Raw genomic sequence first — 21529 nt, forward strand, 5'->3', positions numbered from 1 at the left:
GGAAAGGAAGCAAATAGATGGGAGAGGTAGAAAGAAAGCAAGTTTAAAAGAGAGGTAGAAAGAAAGCAAGTCACCATCTGACTTGGAGAAGCGATTAAGGAGAGAAATGCCTTCTCCAAGCCGGCGAAGGGGGCTTCGAGAGCCACGGTTTGGCCACCCTTAGTATGGGGGGAAAGGAACAGAATGAGGAACATTTCAGTGAGTGCTGTGGAAGCGATTGGAAAGAGGGAGGAGGACCTTGCCGTATTCTGGGTTTCCAGGGTGGGGTGCAGCCCACATCCTTCGGGTTCAAGGTTTGCGCTTGGCTGCATTCAGAAATATATCGGCAAAAAGGAAAGCCGTGGATTTAATAGCTTCCGTCTCCACCAAAAACGCAGCAACGTAGTCGAGGCAGGAGAGTCACTGAAGTCACAGAGCCGTGGAATTAAAAGGGGCCATCTAGCCCAACCCCTTCCTCAACGGCAGGATCAAGCTTAGAACATCCCTGACGGGTTTCTCCAGCTGCTGCTGAAAGACTGCCAGCGAGGGGGAGCTGCCCACCTCCCTCGGGAGCTGATTTCACCGCTCAGCAACTCTGACCGTGAAAAAGTTTTTCTTAATACCAGCTGGTACCTTCCAGCTCTTAATTTGCACCCAGTATCGCTAGTCTTCTCTGCTACCAGCAGGAACAGCTCCTCTAAGGGACAGCCCTTCAAGTACGTCAAGAGAGCAATGTTGTCCTCCCCCCAACCTCCTCTTCTCCAGACTGAACCTTCCCAAGTCCCTCCACCTTTCCTCCTTGGGCTTGGTCTCCGGGCCCCTGATCCTCCTCCTCGCTCTCTGCATCCGCTCCATTCCGTCGACGTGCTTTCCAAAGCGAGGCCTGCAGCTAAGCAGAATCAATTCCGGCAAGTACTCGGATGGGAGAGCTCCTTGGAACACCAGCAGTCGGGAGGGCAGGGGCAGCCTTTATTCCGCCTCCTCTCTGGATATCCTCCAGGCACCCCATAGGGGCCAGTCACCAGAGGTATTTGTGAAGTCCCTGCACTGTGCAGGGGGTTGGACTAGATGACCCCGGAAGTCCCTTTCAACTCTTACGATTCTATCACTTCCAGGTGCACACATGTACATAAACGTACAAAAAAACCCCCTCTGGTATGCAAGATAGTTGTAATATTCAATTGCTCATTTAAAAAAAAAAGAACTGGAACAGCTCCAATGCGGTGAGGTGGTGGTAGGCGCTTACCAGGGGAACTAGAGCAGGGAAACCTGCCCTGTGGGAGAAGATGAAGAAGATATTTGATTTATATCCCGCCCTCGACTCAGAAGAGTCTCAGAGCGGCTCACAATCTCCTTTCCCTTCCTCCCCCACAACAGACACCCTGTGAGGTAGATGAAGATATTGGATTTATATCCCGCCCTCCACTCTGAAGACTCTCAGAGCGGCTTACAATCTCCTTTACCTCCCCCCCCCCCACAACAGACACCCTGTGAGGTAGATGAAGATATTGGATTTATATCCCGCCCTCCACTCCGAAGAGTCTCAGAGTGGCTCACACTCTCCTTTACCTCCCCCCCCCCACAACAGACACCCTGTGAGGTAGATGAAGATATTGGATTTATATCCCGCCCTCCACTCTGAAGAGTCTCAGAGTGGCTTACAATCTCCTTTACCCCCCCCCCCCCCACAACAGACACCCTGTGAGGTAGATGAAGATATTGGATTTATATCCCGCCCTCCACTCCGAAGAGTCTCAGAGCGGCTTACAATCTCCTTTACCTTCCTCCCCCACAACAAACACCCTGTGAGGTAGATGAAGATATTGGATTTATATCCCGCCCTCCACTCCGAAGAGTCTCAGAGCGGCTCACAATCTCCTTTATCTTCCTCCCCCACAACAGACACCCTGTGAGGTGGGTGGGGCTAGAGAGGGCTCTCACAGCAGCTGCCCTTTCAAGGACAACCTCTGCCAGAGCTATGGCTGACCCAAGGCCATTCCAGCAGGTGCAAGTGGAGGAGTGGGGAATCAAACCCGGTTCTCCTAGATAAGAGTCTGCACACTTAACCACTGCACCAAACTGGCTCTCCATTGGTCCCCCTTGTGGCAACAGGGAAGCTATATAAACCTGTAAAAAAGGTAAAGGTGCAAGCACTGAGATGCTACTCACCCATGGGGTGACATCACATCAGGTCGTTTTTTTGGCTGACTTTTTACGGGGTGGTTTGCCATTGCCTTCCCCAGTCACCTGCCCATTCCCCCCCAGCAAGCTGGGTGCTCATTTGACTGACCTCGGAAGGATGGAAGGCTGAGTCCACCTTGAGCCGGCTACCTGAACTCAACTTCCACCGGGAGGGACCAAACTCAGGTCGCGAGCAGAGCTTCGGACGGCAGTACTGCAGCTTACCACTCTGCGCCACCGGCCTCTATCCATCTACGAAATGCCTGTTAGATTCCCAGTAGAAGCAGACTCTGAAGAGCCTTATGGGGGGGGGGGGGAGAGGTGATAGGAATGCTTTGCCATTCAGGCACGTGCAGGCAAACCAAGCTTAGCTGTCTCTGTTAAGGAAAAAGTCCCTGAAGCTTAAAGGACACCAGGAACTAACCAAATCATGATCCAAAGAGCACCCCTCCACATAGAATCACAGACCATACAGACCATCTCGTCCGACCCCCTGCTCCATGCAGGATCAGTCCAAAGCATCTCCCGCAAATAATCCAGCCGCATTTTGAAGACTGCTTTCCTAGGCAGCTCGTTCCACCTCTGAACTACTCTGACCGTAAATTTTTCCCCCCTAATATCCAGCTGGTACCCTTTCTGCTCGTAATTCGAGCCCATTGCTTTGGGCTCTATCCTCAGCTGCCAAGTGGAACGGCTCCTTGCCCTCCTCTAAATGACAGCCTTTCAGATATTTAAAAGAGAGTAATCCCGTCCCCCCCTCCATCTCTATTCCCAAGGCCCTCAAACCTTTCATCATAGGGTTCTCCATTTGCTTCGGTGGAATTTCTGCCAACATTTCCAGAGGGTTGAGTCCCCTTTCCATCCTGCCCCCTCTTGATGCCCCCCCCAGCATCTATAAACCACGGACTCGTCTCGGCGGAGAGAAGCGTCACCTCCGGTCCCTTCAAATCATGCAGTAAGGGTGGCCAACCAGCAGGTGGCATCTGGATCAATTCTGCTGGAGAATGCGGCTGCTTTGGAGGGCGGGCTCTATGGCATCGTACCCTGCTGAGCTCCCTCCCCTCCCTAGGCCCTGCCCTCTCCAGGCTCCGCCCTCGAAATTGCCAGCCACAGGGCTTTTCTTGTAGCAGGAACTTCTTTGCGCATTAGGCCACGCCCCCCTCCCCCGATTTAGCCAATCCTCTCGGGAGCTCACAGTAGGCCTCTGTACTAAGAGCCCTGTAAGCTCCTGGAGGATTGGCTACATAAGAGGGGTGTGGCCTAATATGCAAAGGAGCTCCTGCTACAAAAAAAAAAAGCCTTGTCTCCGGGTATTTCCCAACCCAGAGCCGTGAACCCTACATGCGGTGGATCCGGCACCTTGGAGGAGGCGGGGTCCAAACCGAAAGAGCCGCTCCCACAAAGAGTAACACCAGCCAAGAAGGAGAAAATGAAAAACGATGTACGAATCTCAGATATACAAATACTCGTAACGTGGTTGATTTTTTTTTTTTGTAAAAAGGAATCCACAGCAGATAACCTTGGATACACCAAAAAGAGCCCAGGTTTGGGAACAAACGGTTTTAGAGGAACGGGGGGGGGTGTGGCAGGAGCGATGAAGGGGTGGACTTCATAAATAGAAAGTTAATTTATCCCCCTCTATCCCGCCTCAGAAATATTTCAAGATTTCAACCTCCCTCTTGTGTGATTCATGGAATTTCTGCAGAAGATACGCCAAGGACGGCTGGCGCATTCGGTCTACTTGTCTGTACCCTTAAACTGGTGGCTCGTTATTGGTTCCAGTGGTAATCAAGCCACTCTGCTAACCCGCTTTGAGTGACAAAAACATACGTTTCCCTCTGCAAAACCCAGCTGTTTCGCTGCCCCAAAGTGCCATCTAGTCAAGGTCCATCCTCCACAGTCGTCTTTCTCTTTGGCACAGTGATCTGTCCTTTCCCAAAGCACTGCAGGGTACAGCCAGTGTCAATTTAACAAACAGGCCGGCAATCTTCATAGGAGGAAGCGGGCAGACAGCAGGCAAAGCTTGGTGCAAGGAGTTTTGCCATGGAAGGGGGACAGGAAGGTTACGGGCCCAGACAGGCCTTTGGGTCCCTTGCAAAAGTCTCCGACTATCTTTCTTCCGTTCGCAGCCCAGAGGAAGCCCATGATGATTTGGGTGCCTGTGGAAACCCCAAAAGGCTCTCCTGTAAAGATGCATGGAGGCACGGCCTGCTGAGATGTTCTGCCTGTGACCGCTGAAATGAACGGTGATGTTGGTCCACAGGGCTTGCACAGAAGCATGGGTTGTGTGTGGCCTGTCTGCCTCCTGTCACACTTTGCAGCATCCCAAATCTGCTGCCAGAAGCGCCCCACACATACACCAAGGTTCCCTCTAATTATTCCCCCCTACTGAGCGGAGCAGTTCACAGCCTGAGCGGAATAGAATTGCTGTGATCTTAAAATGGGCCGCGGGGCAGTGCAAGATCCTGTGTGGATCCAGGATCCTTCCTGGGTTGAGGAGGCCACGGCCAGTGGTTTCCCTCTTTTCATGAGATGCAATTTAAAAGGAGGAGCACCCTGCAGATGTTGTTCTAGCAGTGGGCTGTGAAAGGTTTGGCTTTTCCTGCAGCTTCTGGAGATCCTCGGAAGGAGCAAACAAAGAATGCCACATGTCCCAGTTCCAGAACGACCCACGTGCCGTGAGCAGACTCCTAGACAAAGGAACAAGCCCATCTGTGAGACAGGCTTCGGGCCTAGGAGCGAGGCCTCCCTAGTGTGGATGGCTGCAGCCAGACTGTTCAGACGGGAAGAAAGCCAATTGCACGTCCATCACCGAGGGGGTAAAACATCCAGTCCCCTCTTACGAGAAAGGTTGAGCACCATCCCATAATTTGCGATTGTGCAAAAGACAAACTCAGTTGTGGGATCTGCATTAAGTTAGGCCAACTGAGCGAATCAGCGTGGTTTCTACTGCATAATTTAGTCTCCCATTTTTATGCTTTTTCATGGGATATGGAGCGAGATGGTTTATTTATTTATCTATTTACGTGATTTATTTATGTGATGGTTACGTGAAGCACTGATGCTCCACCCCAACACATGCAGCCATCTTGGTTATCTCTGGCATCTGAGACCCGCAGGTATAGCCCTTTCCAACAGACCCTTTATGCCACTCTCAGGCAAAACACGGCATAAGGACTAGAAACCTGCTTTTAAAACAACAAAAGAAAAAATTCCTGGGAACTTAAAATCTGCACCCGCAGGCCACATTCTGCAGTTTTCTTCGCCTCCCAGATAACTGGTATCCAAAACGCCTTGCTGTGCTTCAAAATAATAAATATCCCAAGGTCATTAGTAAAGCCAGCCTCTGGTTTCCACAGAACTGGCATGACTAAACTTCCCCCCTCCTCCACTTTGTCCCCATCAATTGTTGAGCTGCTCTCGGACTTCGATTCGGTCGCCTCAAAGGAAAAAGCTGCAAGGGTTGGGCCACAGACTGAGAAAAGAGCATAAAATTAGGTGTTGTCTATAAACAGAACGACTCTCTGAATTTGCCCAGATTCCGTTCTGACCAAACTGCTCCTAGCATGAATCAAAGACAATTTTAATTCCTCGTCTGACTTTTCTTGAATCTTCTTCAGAGGGTAAGGGGTGGGGGGCACAGTTCGCTTTTGTCACTTGGCAACATGATCTCCCCGCACCCACACGAGAGAGGGGTTTTGTGTCCATTCAACCACAGATTATTTCACCGCAACCCCTTGGCAGGTCAGTCTTTTCCAATCGTTCTGGCCAAAAGTTCCCTTTTCACCCCTGCTATTAAAACATACCAACAAAGGTTATAAGAGACACCAACACGTGGACTTCATTTTTCCTACATTATTTTGTTTCGTGTTCCCTAGCGATTGTAATTCCTCCAGTAAGAAAGCCCGCAACAGTTTCATAAACCACCATTTCATCGTTCCGATTCTCTAGCTCTTTCCCTGACCTTATTTTTTAGATTCGAGATCCATGGAAGACAAAGGCGAGAGAGACGAAGTGCAAAGCGGTTGCACGAACCCTCCCCTTTTGTTATCTCGCCAAGCCTCAACTGGCTCGGCCCAAACGGCACGATTTGGGAGCTGGCTCCGACGAGGCATTAGTCCAGCTGCCAGGCGGAAGAGCAGGGCTTCCCAGCCCCGAGAACCTCGAGAAATCCCAGCCATCTTACTTGCATTAACAGTCAGTTAGCTTGTGCCCTAAGCTGCCTGGATCGTGAAACTCGATTTCACCAGTGAAGGGGAAGGAGGCCCTTTAGGCCGACGAGTCCTTGGAATGAGAGACTGATTCCGCCAGGCCGAGGTACTCCAAGTTCTCCGCTGTTGGAGTCGGGGCGAAGCTGTTAGTTGAAGTGGCGGCTGCGGTGGGGGGAAAGAGTTCCGCCGGATGGCTCTTGGGGGTCTCCTGGTTCCAGTAATAGAGGTTGTCGAAGGCTTGCGGCAACAGGCCAGCCACGGGGAGGTTGCGCGGCGTCAGGTACTCGGGGTTCTCCACCACGTTGGGAAAGCTGCTCTTTGGTTCCTTGATGAGCCCGTTCTTCCCCAAATGACCTTTGGGCTTTTCCAGCGTGGATCCTGGCGTTCGCAAGCTTTTGCCGGGCGAGAGGCTGTTCTCCAGCTGGTTCACATATTCTGCAAGGGGAAGGGGGGGGGGGAAGCCAAATGGGATGGGAAAAGGGTTAGCTGGGGCAGCTGATCAAGAAGAAAAAGACCATAGATTTACACCCCGCCCTTCTCTCTGAATTACTCAGAGCTGCTTACTATCTCCTTTACCTTCCTTCCCCACAACAGACACCCTGGGAGGTAGGTGGGGCTGAGAGAGCTCTCCCAGAAGCTGCCCTTTCAAGGACAACTCTGGGAGAGCCATAGCTGACCCATGGCCATTCCAGCAGCTGCAAGTGGAGGAGTGAGGAATCAAACCTGGCTCTCCCAGATAAGAGAGCTCTGGCTGACCCAAAGCCATTCCAACAGCTGCAAGTGGAGGAATGAGGAATCAAACCTGGCTTTCCCAGATAAGAGAGCACTGGCTGACCCAAGGCCATTCCAGCAGCTGCAAGTGGAGGAGTGAGGAATCAAACCTGGCTCTTCCAGATAAGAGAGCTCTGGCTGACCCAAAGCCATTCCAGCAGCTGCAAGTGGAGGAGTGAGGAATCAAACCCGGTATCCCAGATAAGAGAGCACTGGCTGACCCAAGGCCATTTCAGCAGCTGCAAGTGGAGGAGTGGGGAATCAAACCTGGCTCTTCCAGATAAGAGAGCTCTGGCTGAGCCAAGGCCATTCCAGCAGCTGCAAGTGGAGGAGTGGGGAATCAAACCTGGCTCCCCCAGATAAGAGTCCACACACTTAACCACTACACCAAACTGGCTCCTCCCCTATACCGTCTCCTCCCCATATCCCCATGTAGCAACTACAGTCCTCCAGCAGCCGTCACCTGGCTGTCCTTCCACTTAGGGCAGACCACCTGGCATCTATCACAGCCCAAACCCTTTCCGCTGTAGCTCCCACTTGGTGGAACCAACTCCAGGGGCAGGATTAGAAATATTCATGGGGGGCTCCAAGGTCAGTTTTGCGGAGTGGTTAAGAGCGGTAGGCTCTAATGAACGGATGAAGCTGCCTTCTACTGAATCAGACCCTGGGTCCATCAAAGTCAGTCTTGTCTACTCAGACTGGCAGCAGCTCTCCAGGGTCTAATCAGGTTCTAATCTGGAGAACCTCCCCACTTCTCCACATGCAACCAGCTGAATGACCTTGGATCAGTCAAAGTTCTCTCGGAACTTTGTTCCTGTCACGAGCAATTTCTGTCAGAACTCTCTCAGCCCCACCCACCTCTCAGAGCGTTTGTTGTGGGGAGGGAAAGCAGAAGGAGATTGTAAGTTGCTCAGACTCCAAGTGAAGGGTGGGGTATAAAACCAACTCTCCTTTTATTTGCGAGGGCTTTTAATGAGGCAAAGACCACAAGGGGTGGTTTATTTTGTATATTTTAAAGGGTTATGTTTGTAATTAACAGTAGCAATTACAAAGTAAAAGTAGCAATAGTGTCAGCGATATGAGAGCACCAAAGCAACAACAGCGATGATAAACGAATCTTGGATGATCAGCTTACAGTTTTGTAAATTGTTATATTGTTTTCTTATTATTATTATTACGAACCCCGTGGCGCAGAGTGTTAAAGCTGCAGTACTGCAGTCCTAAGCTCTGCTCACGACCTGAGTTCGATCCCCGGCGGAAGCTGGGTTTTCAGGTAGCCGGCTCGAGGTTGACTCAGCCTTCCATCCTCCTGAGGCTGGTAAAATGAGTCCCCAGCTTGCTGGGGGGGAAAGTGTAGAAGACTGGGGAAGGCAATGGCAAACCACCCCGTAAAAAGGTCTGCCTTGAAAACATGAAAGCAACATCACCCCAGAGTCTGAAACGACTGGTGCTTGCACAGGGGACCTTTCCTTTTCCTTTCCTATCTTATTATATTGTCTTGTTTTTTAAGCCGAATTGTTGTTTTAAAATGTCGTTAGCTGCCCTGAGCCCGTAAGGGGAGGAGGGCGGGATACAAATCTGATTAAATAAATAAATAAAACTAAATAATTATGATGTGCAAGTCACTATGAGAAAAGACAGGGTATCAATATTTTACTTAATAAGTGATCGCTCAGCAACTTTTGTTCCCTATATTCTCAACAACTCATACTTAAAAAACCCAAAAATGCAGAGTCAAGAGGACTACAATTTTTCTTTGGAAACAAAATGAAGCCTCCCTCTATTTGGCCCAACCTTTTGATTGCCCATGCAGGGAATAAATCTTAGAGAAAAAGGGGGGCTCCCCGAGTTTAAGCAATACTATAAATGAAAAAAACGTCAGGGTGAAACTATACTATACTATACTATACTATACTATACTATACTATACTATACTATACTATACTATACTATACTATACTATACTATACTATACTATACTATACTATACTATACTATACTCTCTTTATGCAAGCATATAAGGAGTCCTGAAAACGATACCTTGCCATCGAAAAATATCTACTGAATAGCACCTTAATTTATGGTAGTAGTCTTAACTTTTATGTAGTTTTAACCTTATGTAACTGTTTTTAAATGAGTCTTAACTTTTATGTAGTTTTAACCTTACGTAACTGTTTTTAAATGTATGTATCAATTGTATTTTAAAATTGTCTTATGTAAATCATGGGAAACCATGCCTTGTTAGCCGCCCTGAGCCTGCTTCGGCGGGGCGGGATACAAATTAAAGTTTATTATTGTTATTACTATCAAAACATATATATGTAATAGGGAAAACCCTTTTGAACTCTACTTCTTAGTAGACTCTGCTCCTAGCTCACACTAACAAATAACTGGAGATAAACAATGGAAATGTGCACAAAGGGCCCTTCAATAATCCAAAGCTTCTCCCTTAAACAGACCGCAATATGAAACACCAGAGCGCACACCGGCACTTAGGACATCACCTCCGTTCTCAAACAGTCTGCACCAAAATGAAGTCAAAACAGAAAAAATCACAGGCGCTTTTAGGAGGTTAAACCGAAATCCTAAGAGAACGGTCCGTAATGACTTCTTTCATCCAGATGGTACACAGAAAATTAAAGAAACAAATTATCCCACTTCACTGTCTTGCTTGTCCAGTCCACTGTTTTCTTCAGTGAGGCGTAGGATAGAGAACAAGTTCGTCCACATAAAGCCACTCCCATGTTAGCCGGTGCCAAACGTTTTGTTGCCTTTTTCAAGACTGATGGCTTTAAAGTGGAGCCCCAAAAATCCGGTCTCTTCCTCACGAGGCTCTGGCTCATTCAATGCATTTATACCCCATCCTTTCCCCCAGTGGGGACCCAAAGTGGCTTCCCTCTCCTCCATTTTATACTCACAACAGCTCAGTGAGATGGGTTAGGCTGAGAGGGGGGTGACTGGCCTAAGGTCACCCAGCGAGCTTCCATGGCAGAGTGGGAATCTGAACCTGAGCCTCCCAGATCAGAGTCCCAACATTCTCAACTGCTACACCACGCTGGCAGTCGTAGCTACCAAAAATTAACTTGTACCTGGCCTTGACCTGCGTAGCCCAGGCAAGCCCATTCTTTTTCAGATCTCGGTAGCTAAGCAGGGCCAACTCTGGCAAGTACTTGGAATACCAGAGCCTGGAGGCCGGGGCAGGCTTTATTCTTGCACCTCCCTGAATATCCTCCGGGCCCCCAGCAGGGGTCGCCACTCCAGAGGTCACCACGGCTTCCAGATGGGTATGCGCGCACACACAGTGCAAAAAAATACCAAAAAAAAAAAATTAGCTTGTACCTGGAACAACACCGCAGGGTACAGGTGAACTGTAGTTCTTGGCTTCCAGGCTCTCGTTTTCGCTTGCTGAGGCACTGGTCGGGTCTTCGCTGTAGCGCTGGAGCATGGGAGGTTCCTGTGGCGGCGGCGGCATCCGCAGCATCTTCCTGCCTGCGTAGTCATCCTCCAGGGAGTGGAGAGGGACAGGCTCTACTTGGTCAGGGAGATCCGGGCCCAGGTAGGGATTCTGAGCCGATGCTTCCGCCTCTGCTTCTTCCGAGGGCGCTTGAGCTTCTGTGGCACTCTGGAGGGAAACACGGGAAGGATGTATCCAGGGCTTTTGGGGGGGGGGGGGAATTCTTTTGCCTATTAGGTCACACACCCTTGATGTAGCCAATCCTCCAAGAACTCACAGGGCTCTTAGTACAGGGTCCAGAGATAGAATTCTAGCAGGGGTTCCTTTGCATATTAGGCCACACCCCCTGATGGAGCCAATCCCCCAAGAGCTTACAGGGCTCTTAGTACAGGGTCCAGAGATAGAATTCTAGCAGGGGCTCCTTTGCATATTAGGCCACACCCCCTGATGGAGCCAATCCTCCAAGAGCTTGCAGGGCTCTTAGTACAGGGTTCAGAGATAGAATTCTGGCAGGGGCTCCTTTGCATATTAGGTCACGCCTCCCCTGATGGAGCCAATCCTCCAAGAGCTTACAAGGCTCTAGTACAGGGTCCAGAGATAGAATTCTAGCAGGGGTTCCTTTGCATATTAGGCCACACACCCCTGATGGAGCCAATCCTCCGAGAGCTTACAGGGCTCTTAGTACAGGGTCCAGAGATAGAATTCTAGCAGGGGCTCCTTTGCATATTAGGCCACACCCCCTGATGGAGCCAATCCTCCAAGAGCTTGCAGGGCTCTTAGTACAGGGTCCAGAGGTAGAATTCTAGCAGGGGCTCCTTTGCATATTAGGTCACGCCTCCCCTGATGGAGCCAATCCTCCAAGAGCTTACAAGGCTCTAGTACAGGGTCCAGAGATAGAATTCTAGCAGGGGTTCCTTTGCATATTAGGCCACACACCCCTGATGGAGCCAATCCTCCGAGAGCTTACAGGGCTCTTAGTACAGGGTCCAGAGATAGAATTCTAGCAGGGGCTCCTTTGCATATTAGGCCACACCCCCTGATGGAGCCAATCCTCCAAGAGCTTGCAGGGCTCTTAGTACAGGGTCCAGAGGTAGAATTCTAGCAGGGGCTCCTTTGCATATTAGGTCACGCCTCCCCTGATGGAGCCAATCCTCCAAGAGCTTACAAGGCTCTAGTACAGGGTCCAGAGATAGAATTCTAGCAGGGGTTCCTTTGCATATTAGGCCACACACCCCTGATGGAGCCAATCCTCCGAGAGCTTACAGGGCTCTTAGTACAGGGTCCAGAGATAGAATTCTAGCAGGGGTTCCTTTGCATATTAGGCCACACACCCCCGATGTAGCCAATCCTCCAAGAGCTTACAGGGCTCTTCTTACAGGGCCTGCTGTCAGCTCCAGGAGGATTGGCTACATCAGGGGTGGAATTCTAGCAGCAGCTCCTTTGCATATTAGGCCACACCCCTCTTATGTAGCCAATCCTCCAAGAGCTTACAGGGCTCTTAGTTCAGGGCCTACTGTCAGCTCCAGGAGGATTGGCTACATCAGGGGTGGAATTCTAGCAGCAGCTCCTTTGCATATTAGGCCACACCCCTCTTATGTAGCAAATCCTCCATGAGCTTACAGGGCTCTTCTTACAGGGCCTACTGTCAGCTCCAGGACAACTGGCTACATCAGGGGGGTGCAGCCTAATATGCAAAGGAGTTCCTGCTACAAAAAAAACCCCTGGACGCATCAGTGATAGATCTGTCTATGATGAAATCGTGAGGTTTGGTAATCTGATCCTCTTGATTTGAAAAAGGCAAGCTGAGGCAGGGCCGCCTTATGCACAGAAGCAGAAGAGGAAAGAGCAAAGCTCCAGCGGAGATTTTCAGGCCATTCTGTAGCCTGTGCTACAGAGTTGGAAGGGGACCTCCAGGGTCGTCTAGTCCAACCCGCTGCACAATGCAGGAAATTCACAAATACCTCCCTCTCCCACAGCCCCAGTGTCCCCTGCTCCATGCCCAGAAGATGGCAGCAAAAAACCTCCAGGACCCCAAACTGGCCTGGAGAAAAATTGCTTCTGAACCCCAAAGTGTTGTAAGCCGCCCTGAGACACTTCGGTGCGAAGGGCGGGGTATAAATCCCAATATAAATAAATATAAATAAAATAAATAAATAAACAAAGTGGCGATTGGCATTTCCGCAGGTGTGTAAGAAGGGGCCCACAAGAACGAAGCACTGATGCGACCAGGGTTCCCTCTAAGGTGAGTTAGTGTGAGCTAGCTCAGTTCTTTACCCTCTGGCTCACACATTTTTGTCTTCGCTCCGGAAAAATGGCCCCCGAGCAAACTAATCGATGCAGTAGCCAAATCAATGTCTCATAGCTTTAATTCCAGTAGCTCACAAATCAGAATTTTTGCTCGCAAGACTCCACAGCTTAGAAGAAACATCGGATGCAACCAGGGGTGGAATTCTAGCAGGAGCTCCTTTGCATATTAAGCCACACACCCCGATGTAGCCAAATCTCCAAGCGCTTACAAAAAGAGCCTTGTAAACTCTTGGAGGATTGGCTCCATCAGGGGTGTGTGGCCTAATATGCAAAGGAACCCCTGCTAGAATTCTATCTCTGGACCCTGTACTAAGAGCCCTGTAAGCTCTTGGGGGATTGGCTCCATCAGGGGTGTGTGGCCTAATATGCAAAGGAACCCCTGCTAGAATTCTATCTCTGGACCCTGTACGAAGAGCCCTGTAAGCTCTTGGAGGATTGGCTACATCAGGGGTGTGTGGCCTAATATGCAAAGAACCCCTGCTAGAATTCTATCTTTGGACCCTGTACTAAGAGCCCTGTAAGCTCTTGGGGGATTGGCTCCATCAGGGGTGTGTGGCCTAATATGCAAAGGAACCCCTGCTAGAATTCTATCTCTGGACCCTGTACTAAGAGCCCTGTAAGCTCTTGGGGGATTGGCTCCATCAGGGGTGTGTGGCCTAATATGCAAAGGAACCCCTGCTAGAATTCTATCTCTGGACCCTGTACGAAGAGCCCTGTAAGCTCTTGGAGGATTGGCTACATCAGGGGTGTGTGGCCTAATATGCAAAGAACCCCTGCTAGAATTCTATCTTTGGACCCTGTACTAAGAGCCCTGTAAGCTCTTGGGGGATTGGCTCCATCAGGGGTGTGTGGCCTAATATGCAAAGGAACCCCTGCTAGAATTCTATCTCTGGACCCTGTACTAAGAGCCCTGTAAGCTCTTGGGGGATTGGCTCCATCAGGGGTGTGTGGCCTAATATGCAAAGGAACCCCTGCTAGAATTCTATCTCTGGACCCTGTACGAAGAGCCCTGTAAGCTCTTGGAGGATTGGCTACATCAGGGGTGTGTGGCCTAATATGCAAAGAACCCCTGCTAGAATTCTATCTCTGGACCCTGTACGAAGAGCCCTGTAAGCTCTTGGAGGATTGGCTACATCAGGGGTGCGTGGCCTAATATGCAAAGGAGCTCCTGCTAGAACGGGTGGCCAATGGTAGCTCTCCAGATTTTTTTTTTGCCTACAACTCCCATTAGCCCCAGCCATGGCCATGCTGGCTGGGGCTGATGGGAGTTGTAGTCAAAAGACATCTGGAGAGCTACCGTTGGCCACCCCTGTGCTAGAATTCCATCCCTGGATGCAACCTTTCCTGCCCTCCCTTCTCATGAACTGCCCAAGTTCACAGAATCAGCATTGCTGTCAGATGGCCGTCCACCCAGCAGTACTGATTCTGTGCACTCAGGCAGAGTGGAGGAGCAGGGGTTGTTTTGCAGCTGGTGGAGCTCATTACATAACTCATTAGTATATGCCGCCCCTCCCCAGTCAAAAGCAACCCAATGCAAGAAAAGAGCTCCGGACGAGCGAGGCCTGCTTGAGCTGGCTAGAGATCCAGCCGGCCCGAGCAGGCCTCGCTCGCCTGGTGCTCTCCTGGGCTGCCCTCCCCAGTCAAAAGGCCAGCAAGCCACCCGCTGCCCAAAATCACATAAGAAGTGGAGAAAGGGCGGTGTGGGCTTCTTCAGGGGTTAATGAAGAAGAAGAAGAAGAAGAAGATGATGATGATGATATTGGATTTATATCCCTCCCTCCACTCCGAAGAGTCTCAGAGGGGCTCACAATCTCCTTTACCTTCCCCCCCCCACAACAGACACCCTGTGAGGTAGATGAAGATATTGGATTTATATCCCGCCCTCCACTCCGAAGAGTCTCAGAGGGGCTCACAATCTCCTTTACCTTCCCCCCCCCACAACAGACACCCTGTGAGGTAGATGAAGATATTGGATTTATATCCCGCCCTCCACTCCGAAGAGTCTCAGAGGGGCTCACAATCTCCTTTACCTTCCCCCCCCCACAACAGACACCCTGTGAGGTAGATGAAGATATTGGATTTATATCCCGCCCTCCACTCCGAAGAGTCTCAGAGCGGTCACAATCTCCTTTCCCTTCCTCCCCCACAACAGACACCCTGTGAGGTAGATGAAGATATTGGATTTATATCCCGCCCTCCACTCCGAAGAGTCTCAGAGCGGTCACAATCTCCTTTCCCTTCCTCCTCCACAACAGACACCCTGTGAGGTAGATGAAGATATTGGATTTATATCCCGCCCTCCACTCCGAAGAGTCTCAGAGCGGTCACAATCTCCTTTCCCTTCCTCCCCCACAACAGACACCCTGTGAGGTAGATGAAGATATTGGATTTATATCCCGCCCTCCACTCCGAAGAGTCTCAGAGCGGCTCACAATCTCCTTTCCCTTCCCCCCCCCCACAACAGACACCCTGTGAGGTAGATGAAGATATTGGATTTATATCCCGCCCTCCACTCCGAAGAGTCTCAGAGGGGCTCACAATCTCCTTTACCTTCCCCCCCCCCACAACAGACACCCTGTGAGGTAGATGAAGATATTGGATTTATATCCCGCCCTCCACTCCGAAGAGTCTCAGAGGGGCTCACAATCTCCTTTACCTTCCCCCCCCCACAACAGACACCCTGTGAGGTAGATGAAGATATTGGATTTATATCCCGCCCTCCACTCCGAAGAGTCTCAGAGCGGTCACAATCTCCTTTCCCTTCCTCCCCCACAACAGACACCCTGTGAGGTAGATGAAGATATTGGATTTATATCCCGCCCTCCACTCCGAAGAGTCTCAGAGCGGTCACAATCTCCTTTCCCTTCCTCCTCCACAACAGACACCCTGTGAGGTAGATGAAGATATTGGATTTATATCCCGCCCTCCACTCCGAAGAGTCTCAGAGCGGTCACAATCTCCTTTCCCTTCCTCCCCCACAACAGACACCCTGTGAGGTAGATGAAGATATTGGATTTATATCCCGCCCTCCACTCCGAAGAGTCTCAGAGCGGCTCACAATCTCCTTTCCCTTCCCCCCCCCACAACAGACACCCTGTGAGGTAGATGAAGATATTGGATTTATATCCCGCCCTCCACTCCGAAGAGTCTCAGAGCGGCTCACAATCTCCTTTCCCTTCCTCCCCCACAACAGACACCCTGTGAGGTGGGTGGGGCTGGAGAGGGCTCTCACAGCAGCTGCCCTTTCAAGGACAACCTCTGCCAGAGCTCTGGCTGACCCAGGGCCATTCCAGCAGCTGCAAGTGGAGGAGTGGGGAATCAAACCCAGTTCTCCCAGATAAGAGTCCACACACTTAACCACTACACCAAACTGGCTCTCCTTATGAGGGTTGCTGGGGGTGTGGCAAAGCCCCTGGTGGCTGGCTGGCTGCCCGCTCTCCTCATCCAGCGATTGTTATGCAGCTGCACCTCCTATTCAATGGACAAGGTAGCTGGGAGGAAGAGGGGGAACCATCAGAAAGGTTCAGGAGCTGCACTCCTGTGAGCTCCTGCTGAATCTGAGGCCTGTGGAGGAGGAAGTTCAGGACGCTGTTATGCCCGCACTGGCCTCTGCCACCCAGCCAGCAGCTCAACAGCAAAGGGGGAAACCAGGAATGAGTGAGCGGACTCCACTGCACGCATGAACCTCCGAAAGGAGAGAGCAGCAGAGCACACCGGGAGCCCAGAGCGGCCCAGAGACAAGCCGGCTTTGCCCACAGCGTCTGAGCTTTGCGCCTACTCGGGTGGAGGGGATCCTGGATCGGTAGTCAGGTGACGTCTCGGCGCTGAAGAAGCCCTGGTGGGGGACCAGATACTCTTCGGCGTCCACCAAATCTTGCATGTCTTCCTCTTCCAGCAACGTGCGATAGAAAGTGCTGTCGATGGGGCTAGCCATGCCCATCGCATCATCGTTCTGCCAAGGAAGAGCAAGCACAGCATCTGTCTTTGCATGCGCGCAAAATAAAAATCGGATTCACTTCTTTATCACCCACCTTCCTCGCCAGGGCTCAAGACGGATTACCCGAAGGGAATCAAGACAGTCAGCAATACGGGACGGTTAATAAACACGAGGAGGAAGAGGGGATGATGATGGTGATGGATTTACATCCCACCTTATGCTCTGAATCTCAGAGTCTCGGAGCAACTCACAATCTCCTTTACCTTCCCCCCCCCACACACACACACAACAGACACCCCGTGAGGGAGGTGGGGCTGGGAGGGCTCTCACAGCAGCTGCCCTTTCAAGGACAACCTCTGCGAGGGCTATGGCTGACCCAAGGCCATTCGAGCAGGTGCAAGTGGAGGAGTGGGGAATCAAACCCGGTTCTCCCAGATAAGAGTCTGCACACTTAACCACTACACCAGACTGGCTCTCTCACAATTAACTTCCCTTCCTCTTCCACAACAGACACCCTGTGAGTTGGGTGGGGCTGGAGAGGGCTCTCACAGCAGCTGCCTTTTCAAGGACAACCTCTGCCAGAGCTATGGCTGACCCAAGGCCATTCCAGTAGCTGCAAGTGGAGGAGTGCGGAATCAAACCCGGTTCTCCCACATAAGAGAGCTCTGGCTGACCCAAGGCCATTCCAGCAGCTGCAAGTGGAGGAGTGGGGAATCAAACCCGGTTCTCCCAGATAAGAGAGCTATGGCTGACCCAAGACCATTCCAGCAGCTGCAAGTGGAGGAGTGGGGAATCAAACCCGGTTCTCCCACGTAAGAGCTCTGGCTGACCCAAGGCCATTCCAGCAGCTGCAAGTGGAGGGGTGGGGAATCAAACCCGGTTCTCCCAGTTAAGAGCTCTGGCTGACCCAAGGCCATTCCAGCAGGTGCAAGTGGAGGAGTGGGGAATCAAACCTGGTTCTCCCAGATAAGAGAGCTCTGGCTGACCCAAGGCCATTCCAGCAGCTGCAAGTGGAGGGGTGGGGAATCAAACCCGGTTCTCCCAGTTAAGAGCTCTGGCTGACACAAGGCCATTCCAGCAGCTGCAAGTGGAGGAGTGGGGAATCAAACCTGGTTCTCCCAGATAAGAGAGCTCTGGCTGACCCAAGGCCATTCCAGCAGCTGCAAGTGGAGGGGTGGGGAATCAAACCCGGCTCTCCCAGATAAGAGCTCTGGCTGACCCAAGGCCATTCCAGCAGCTGCAAGTGGAGGAGTGGGGAATCAAACCTGGTTCTCCCAGATAAGAGAGCTCTGGCTGACCCAAGGCCATTCCAGCAGCTGCAAGTGGAGGGGTGGGGAATCAAACCCGGCTCTCCCAGATAAGAGCTCTGGCTGACCCAAGGCCATTCCAGCAGCTGCAAGTGGAGGAGTGGGGAATCAAACCTGGTTCTCCCAGATAAGAGAGCTCTGGCTGACCCAAGGCCATTCCAGCAGCTGCAAGTGGAGGGGTGGGGAATCAAACCCGGCTCTCCCAGATAAGAGCTCTGGCTGACCCAAGGCCATTCCAGCAGCTGCAAGTGGAGGAGTGGGGAATCAAACCTGGTTCTCCCAGATAAGAGAGCTCTGGCTGACCCAAGGCCATTCCAGCAGCTGCAAGTGGAGGAGTGGGGAATCAAACCCGGTTCTCCCAGATAAGAGCTCTGGCTGACCCAAGGCCATTCCAGCAGCTGCAAGTGGAGGGGTGGGGAATCAAACCCGGTTCTCCCAGATAAGAGTCCGCTCACTTCACCACTATGGCTAACCCAAGGCCATTCCAGCAGCTGCAAGTGGAGGAGTGGGGAATCAAACCCGGTTCTCCCAGATAAGAGCTCTGGCTGACCCAAGGCCATTCCAGCAGCTGCAAGTGGAGGAGGGCGGAATCAAACCCGGTTCTCCCAGAGAAGAGTCCCACTTTGTTTGTAGCAGTTCTTAACAGCAGAGCCAGCTGCTGTGTAGTGGTTAAGAGAGGTGGACTCTCATTTGGGAGAACCAGGTTTGATTCTCCGCTCCTCCATGTGCAGCCAGCTGGGCCAGTCACAGTTCTCTCAGAGCTCTCTCAGCCCTCGCAGGGCATCCATTATGGGGAGAGGAAGGGGAGGCAATTGTAAGCCCCTCTGCGACTCCTTTGGGCAGTGAATGAGAAGTGGGCTATAAAAAACAACTCTTCTTCGTCAGATGCTGGGGGACAACAACTGGAGGAGGCTGTTGGTTTTGAACCCTGCTTGTGAGCACCTGAAGGCACCGAAGGGGCCATCAGCAATGTCAGAATTGCTGGATTCATTCAGGAAGTTTTGTTTTATCTAGCAAGGGAAAGTTTTCTGTTCTTGGTTCGTTCTCCTGTTTCCTTCCTCTGCCCCCTATCCAGTGTTAGCCGTGCAATTATTCCAAGAAACTCCTCCGAGGAATGTTCTGAAACCCTGCAGGGCGAGAGACGGATGGCTTCACTTTCCTCCCCACCCGAGGCTATCAAGCTCACCTGGATGACCACAAAACGCTGGGGGTCCCTGGCCATCCGCGAGAACTCCGTGACCAGCTCCCGGAACTTGGGCCGGCATTCCGAGTCAATCATCCAACCTGTGCAGCGAACACAAACAAGATTGGAGGCCTCTTGGATGCGAAACAGAATTTGTTCCCTACTGCGTGGCACAGAGCGGGGTGCAAAACTGAACCACAAATGGGGGTGTCGGTTGGCTCGCGCGGCCCTGTTAAGAGAATTCAGTCATTTCAAAATATTTGGAAGAGTCTTGGGTATTTCGAAATATCCTACGCAGGCATGAGACTTGCATGGTACTAAATCAGGGATCCCCAACCCCCAGTTTGTGGACCGATACCAGTCTGTGTAAAAAAAAATAAGGTAAAGGTAGTCCCCTGTGCAAGCACCAGTTGTTTCTGACTCTGGGGTGACGTTGCTTTCCCAACGTTTTCACGGCAGACTTTTTACGGGGTGGTTTGCCGTTGCCTTCCCCAGTCGCCTCCACTTTCCCCCCAGCAAGCTGGGTCCTCATTTTACCGACCTCCGAAGGATGGAAGGCTGAGTCAACCTGGAGCCGGCTACCTGAACCAGCTTCCGCTGGGATCGAACTCAGGTTGTATGCAGAGGGATCCGACTGCAGTACTGCAGCTTTACCACTCTGCGCAACGGAGCTCTTCGACCAGTCTGTGGCCTGTTAGCAACCAGGCTGTGAGTTGTATCATTATTTCATTATAGATTACGATGTAGTAATAATAATAAGACGACGATTACATTGGATTTATATCCTGCCCTCCACTCCGAATCTCAGTCTCAGGGTGCCTCACAATCTGTTACCTTCCTCCCCCACAACAAGCACCCTGTGAGGTGGGTGGGGCTGAGAGAGCTCTCCCCAGAAGCTGCTCTGCGAGAGCTATGGCTGATCCTCAGGAGGTGGTGGGCTCTCCTTCCTTGGAGGTTTTTAAACAGAGGCTAGATGGCCATCTGACAGCAATGAGGATCCTGTGAATTTAAGGGAGGGGATGTTTGTGAGTTTGCTGCATTGTGCAGGGGGTTGGACTAGACGTCCCTGGAGGTCCCTTTCAACTCTATAATTCTAAGACAGCTGCAAGTGGAGGAGTGGGGAATCAAACCCGGCTCTCCCAGATAAGAGTCCGCACCACCACACCAAACAAATAGAAATGAAGTGCACAGTTGTATTTTCCAGAAACCCCTTGGGGGCTGCTCAGGGATGGAATTTTGCAGGAGCCCCTTTGCATATAAGGCCACAACCCCCTGATGTAGCCAATCCACCAAGAGCTTACAAAAAAGAGCCTTGTAAGGGGGGGCCATGTCTTCCGAATTTCCTTTCACAGCAGTTACAGAGAGGCCAAAGCCAGTCACACATTGTGTGATGTGCTCAGGGCTTTTTATTTTGTAGCAGGAACTCCTTTGCATATTAGGCCTCACACCCCGACGCAGCCAATCCTCCAAGAGCTTACAGGGCTCCTTATTACAGGGCCTATTGTAAGCTCTTGGAGGATTGGCGACTTCAGGGGTGCGTGGCCTAATATGCAAAGGAGTTCTCTGCCACAAAAAAAGCCCTGCTCATAACCACTGTTTTGCCGGGAGGAATCGCCCCCTCTCCCTGGTCCCGTACATTTCACCATGATCATGTAGACTTCGATGGTGCAGATGGGGGGTTGGGGCAATCGCTCCCCTTTCTCCAGTAGATCAGGGATCTCGCGGGCCGGGATGCCATCGTACGGCTTGGCGCCAAACGTCATCAGCTCCCACACAGTGACGCCTGGAGAAAGAGAAAGGAGAGGAGGTTCCCGCCAAGAGTCAAGACTACTGGGGGGTCCTCAAAGGGAGAGGGCGGAAAGGACGCCTCAAGGACGCCACATACCGTAGCTCCACACGTCACTTTGGTGGGTGAATCGTCTGCGCAAGATGGATTCCAGAGCCATCCATTTGATAGGCACCTGGGCAGGACGGAAGAACAACACAGTGATATGGATTATGTATTCTTTTAATATGTAACCTGGCCGACCCTCTATCTCAGGGGCCCACAAACCCCTGGGCCACGGACTGGTCCCGGTCCGTGGCCTATTAGCAACCAGCCTGTGAGTTGTATAATTGTTTCATGATATGTTAATATAATAATAAGATGGCGATGACACTGGATTTATACCCAATCCTTCATTCCAAATCTCAGAGTCT

The 21529-nt window shown here is 51.3% G+C and overlaps 1 protein-coding gene across 1 annotated transcript in view; it reads right to left on the reverse strand.

Moving 5' to 3' along the window:
* Positions 1-3623: 3623 nt before the first annotated feature.
* The window catches only part of ERBB2 (erb-b2 receptor tyrosine kinase 2), a 148845-nt gene continuing 130939 nt past the window's right edge, over positions 3624-21529 (reverse strand). Inside the window, exons 22-27 of the mRNA XM_060256668.1 lie at positions 21216-21291; positions 20967-21113; positions 19334-19431; positions 16682-16855; positions 10482-10764; positions 3624-6806 (exon numbers count right to left, since the gene is read on the reverse strand). Of these exons, the coding sequence (XP_060112651.1) occupies positions 6430-6806; positions 10482-10764; positions 16682-16855; positions 19334-19431; positions 20967-21113; positions 21216-21291 (1155 nt within the window). The 3' untranslated portion in view covers positions 3624-6429. The remainder of the gene's footprint in view (positions 6807-10481; positions 10765-16681; positions 16856-19333; positions 19432-20966; positions 21114-21215; positions 21292-21529) is intronic.

Source organism: Heteronotia binoei, chromosome 15 (assembly GCF_032191835.1).
Source record: "Heteronotia binoei isolate CCM8104 ecotype False Entrance Well chromosome 15, APGP_CSIRO_Hbin_v1, whole genome shotgun sequence".
Taxonomy (NCBI): Eukaryota; Metazoa; Chordata; class Lepidosauria; order Squamata; family Gekkonidae; genus Heteronotia; species Heteronotia binoei.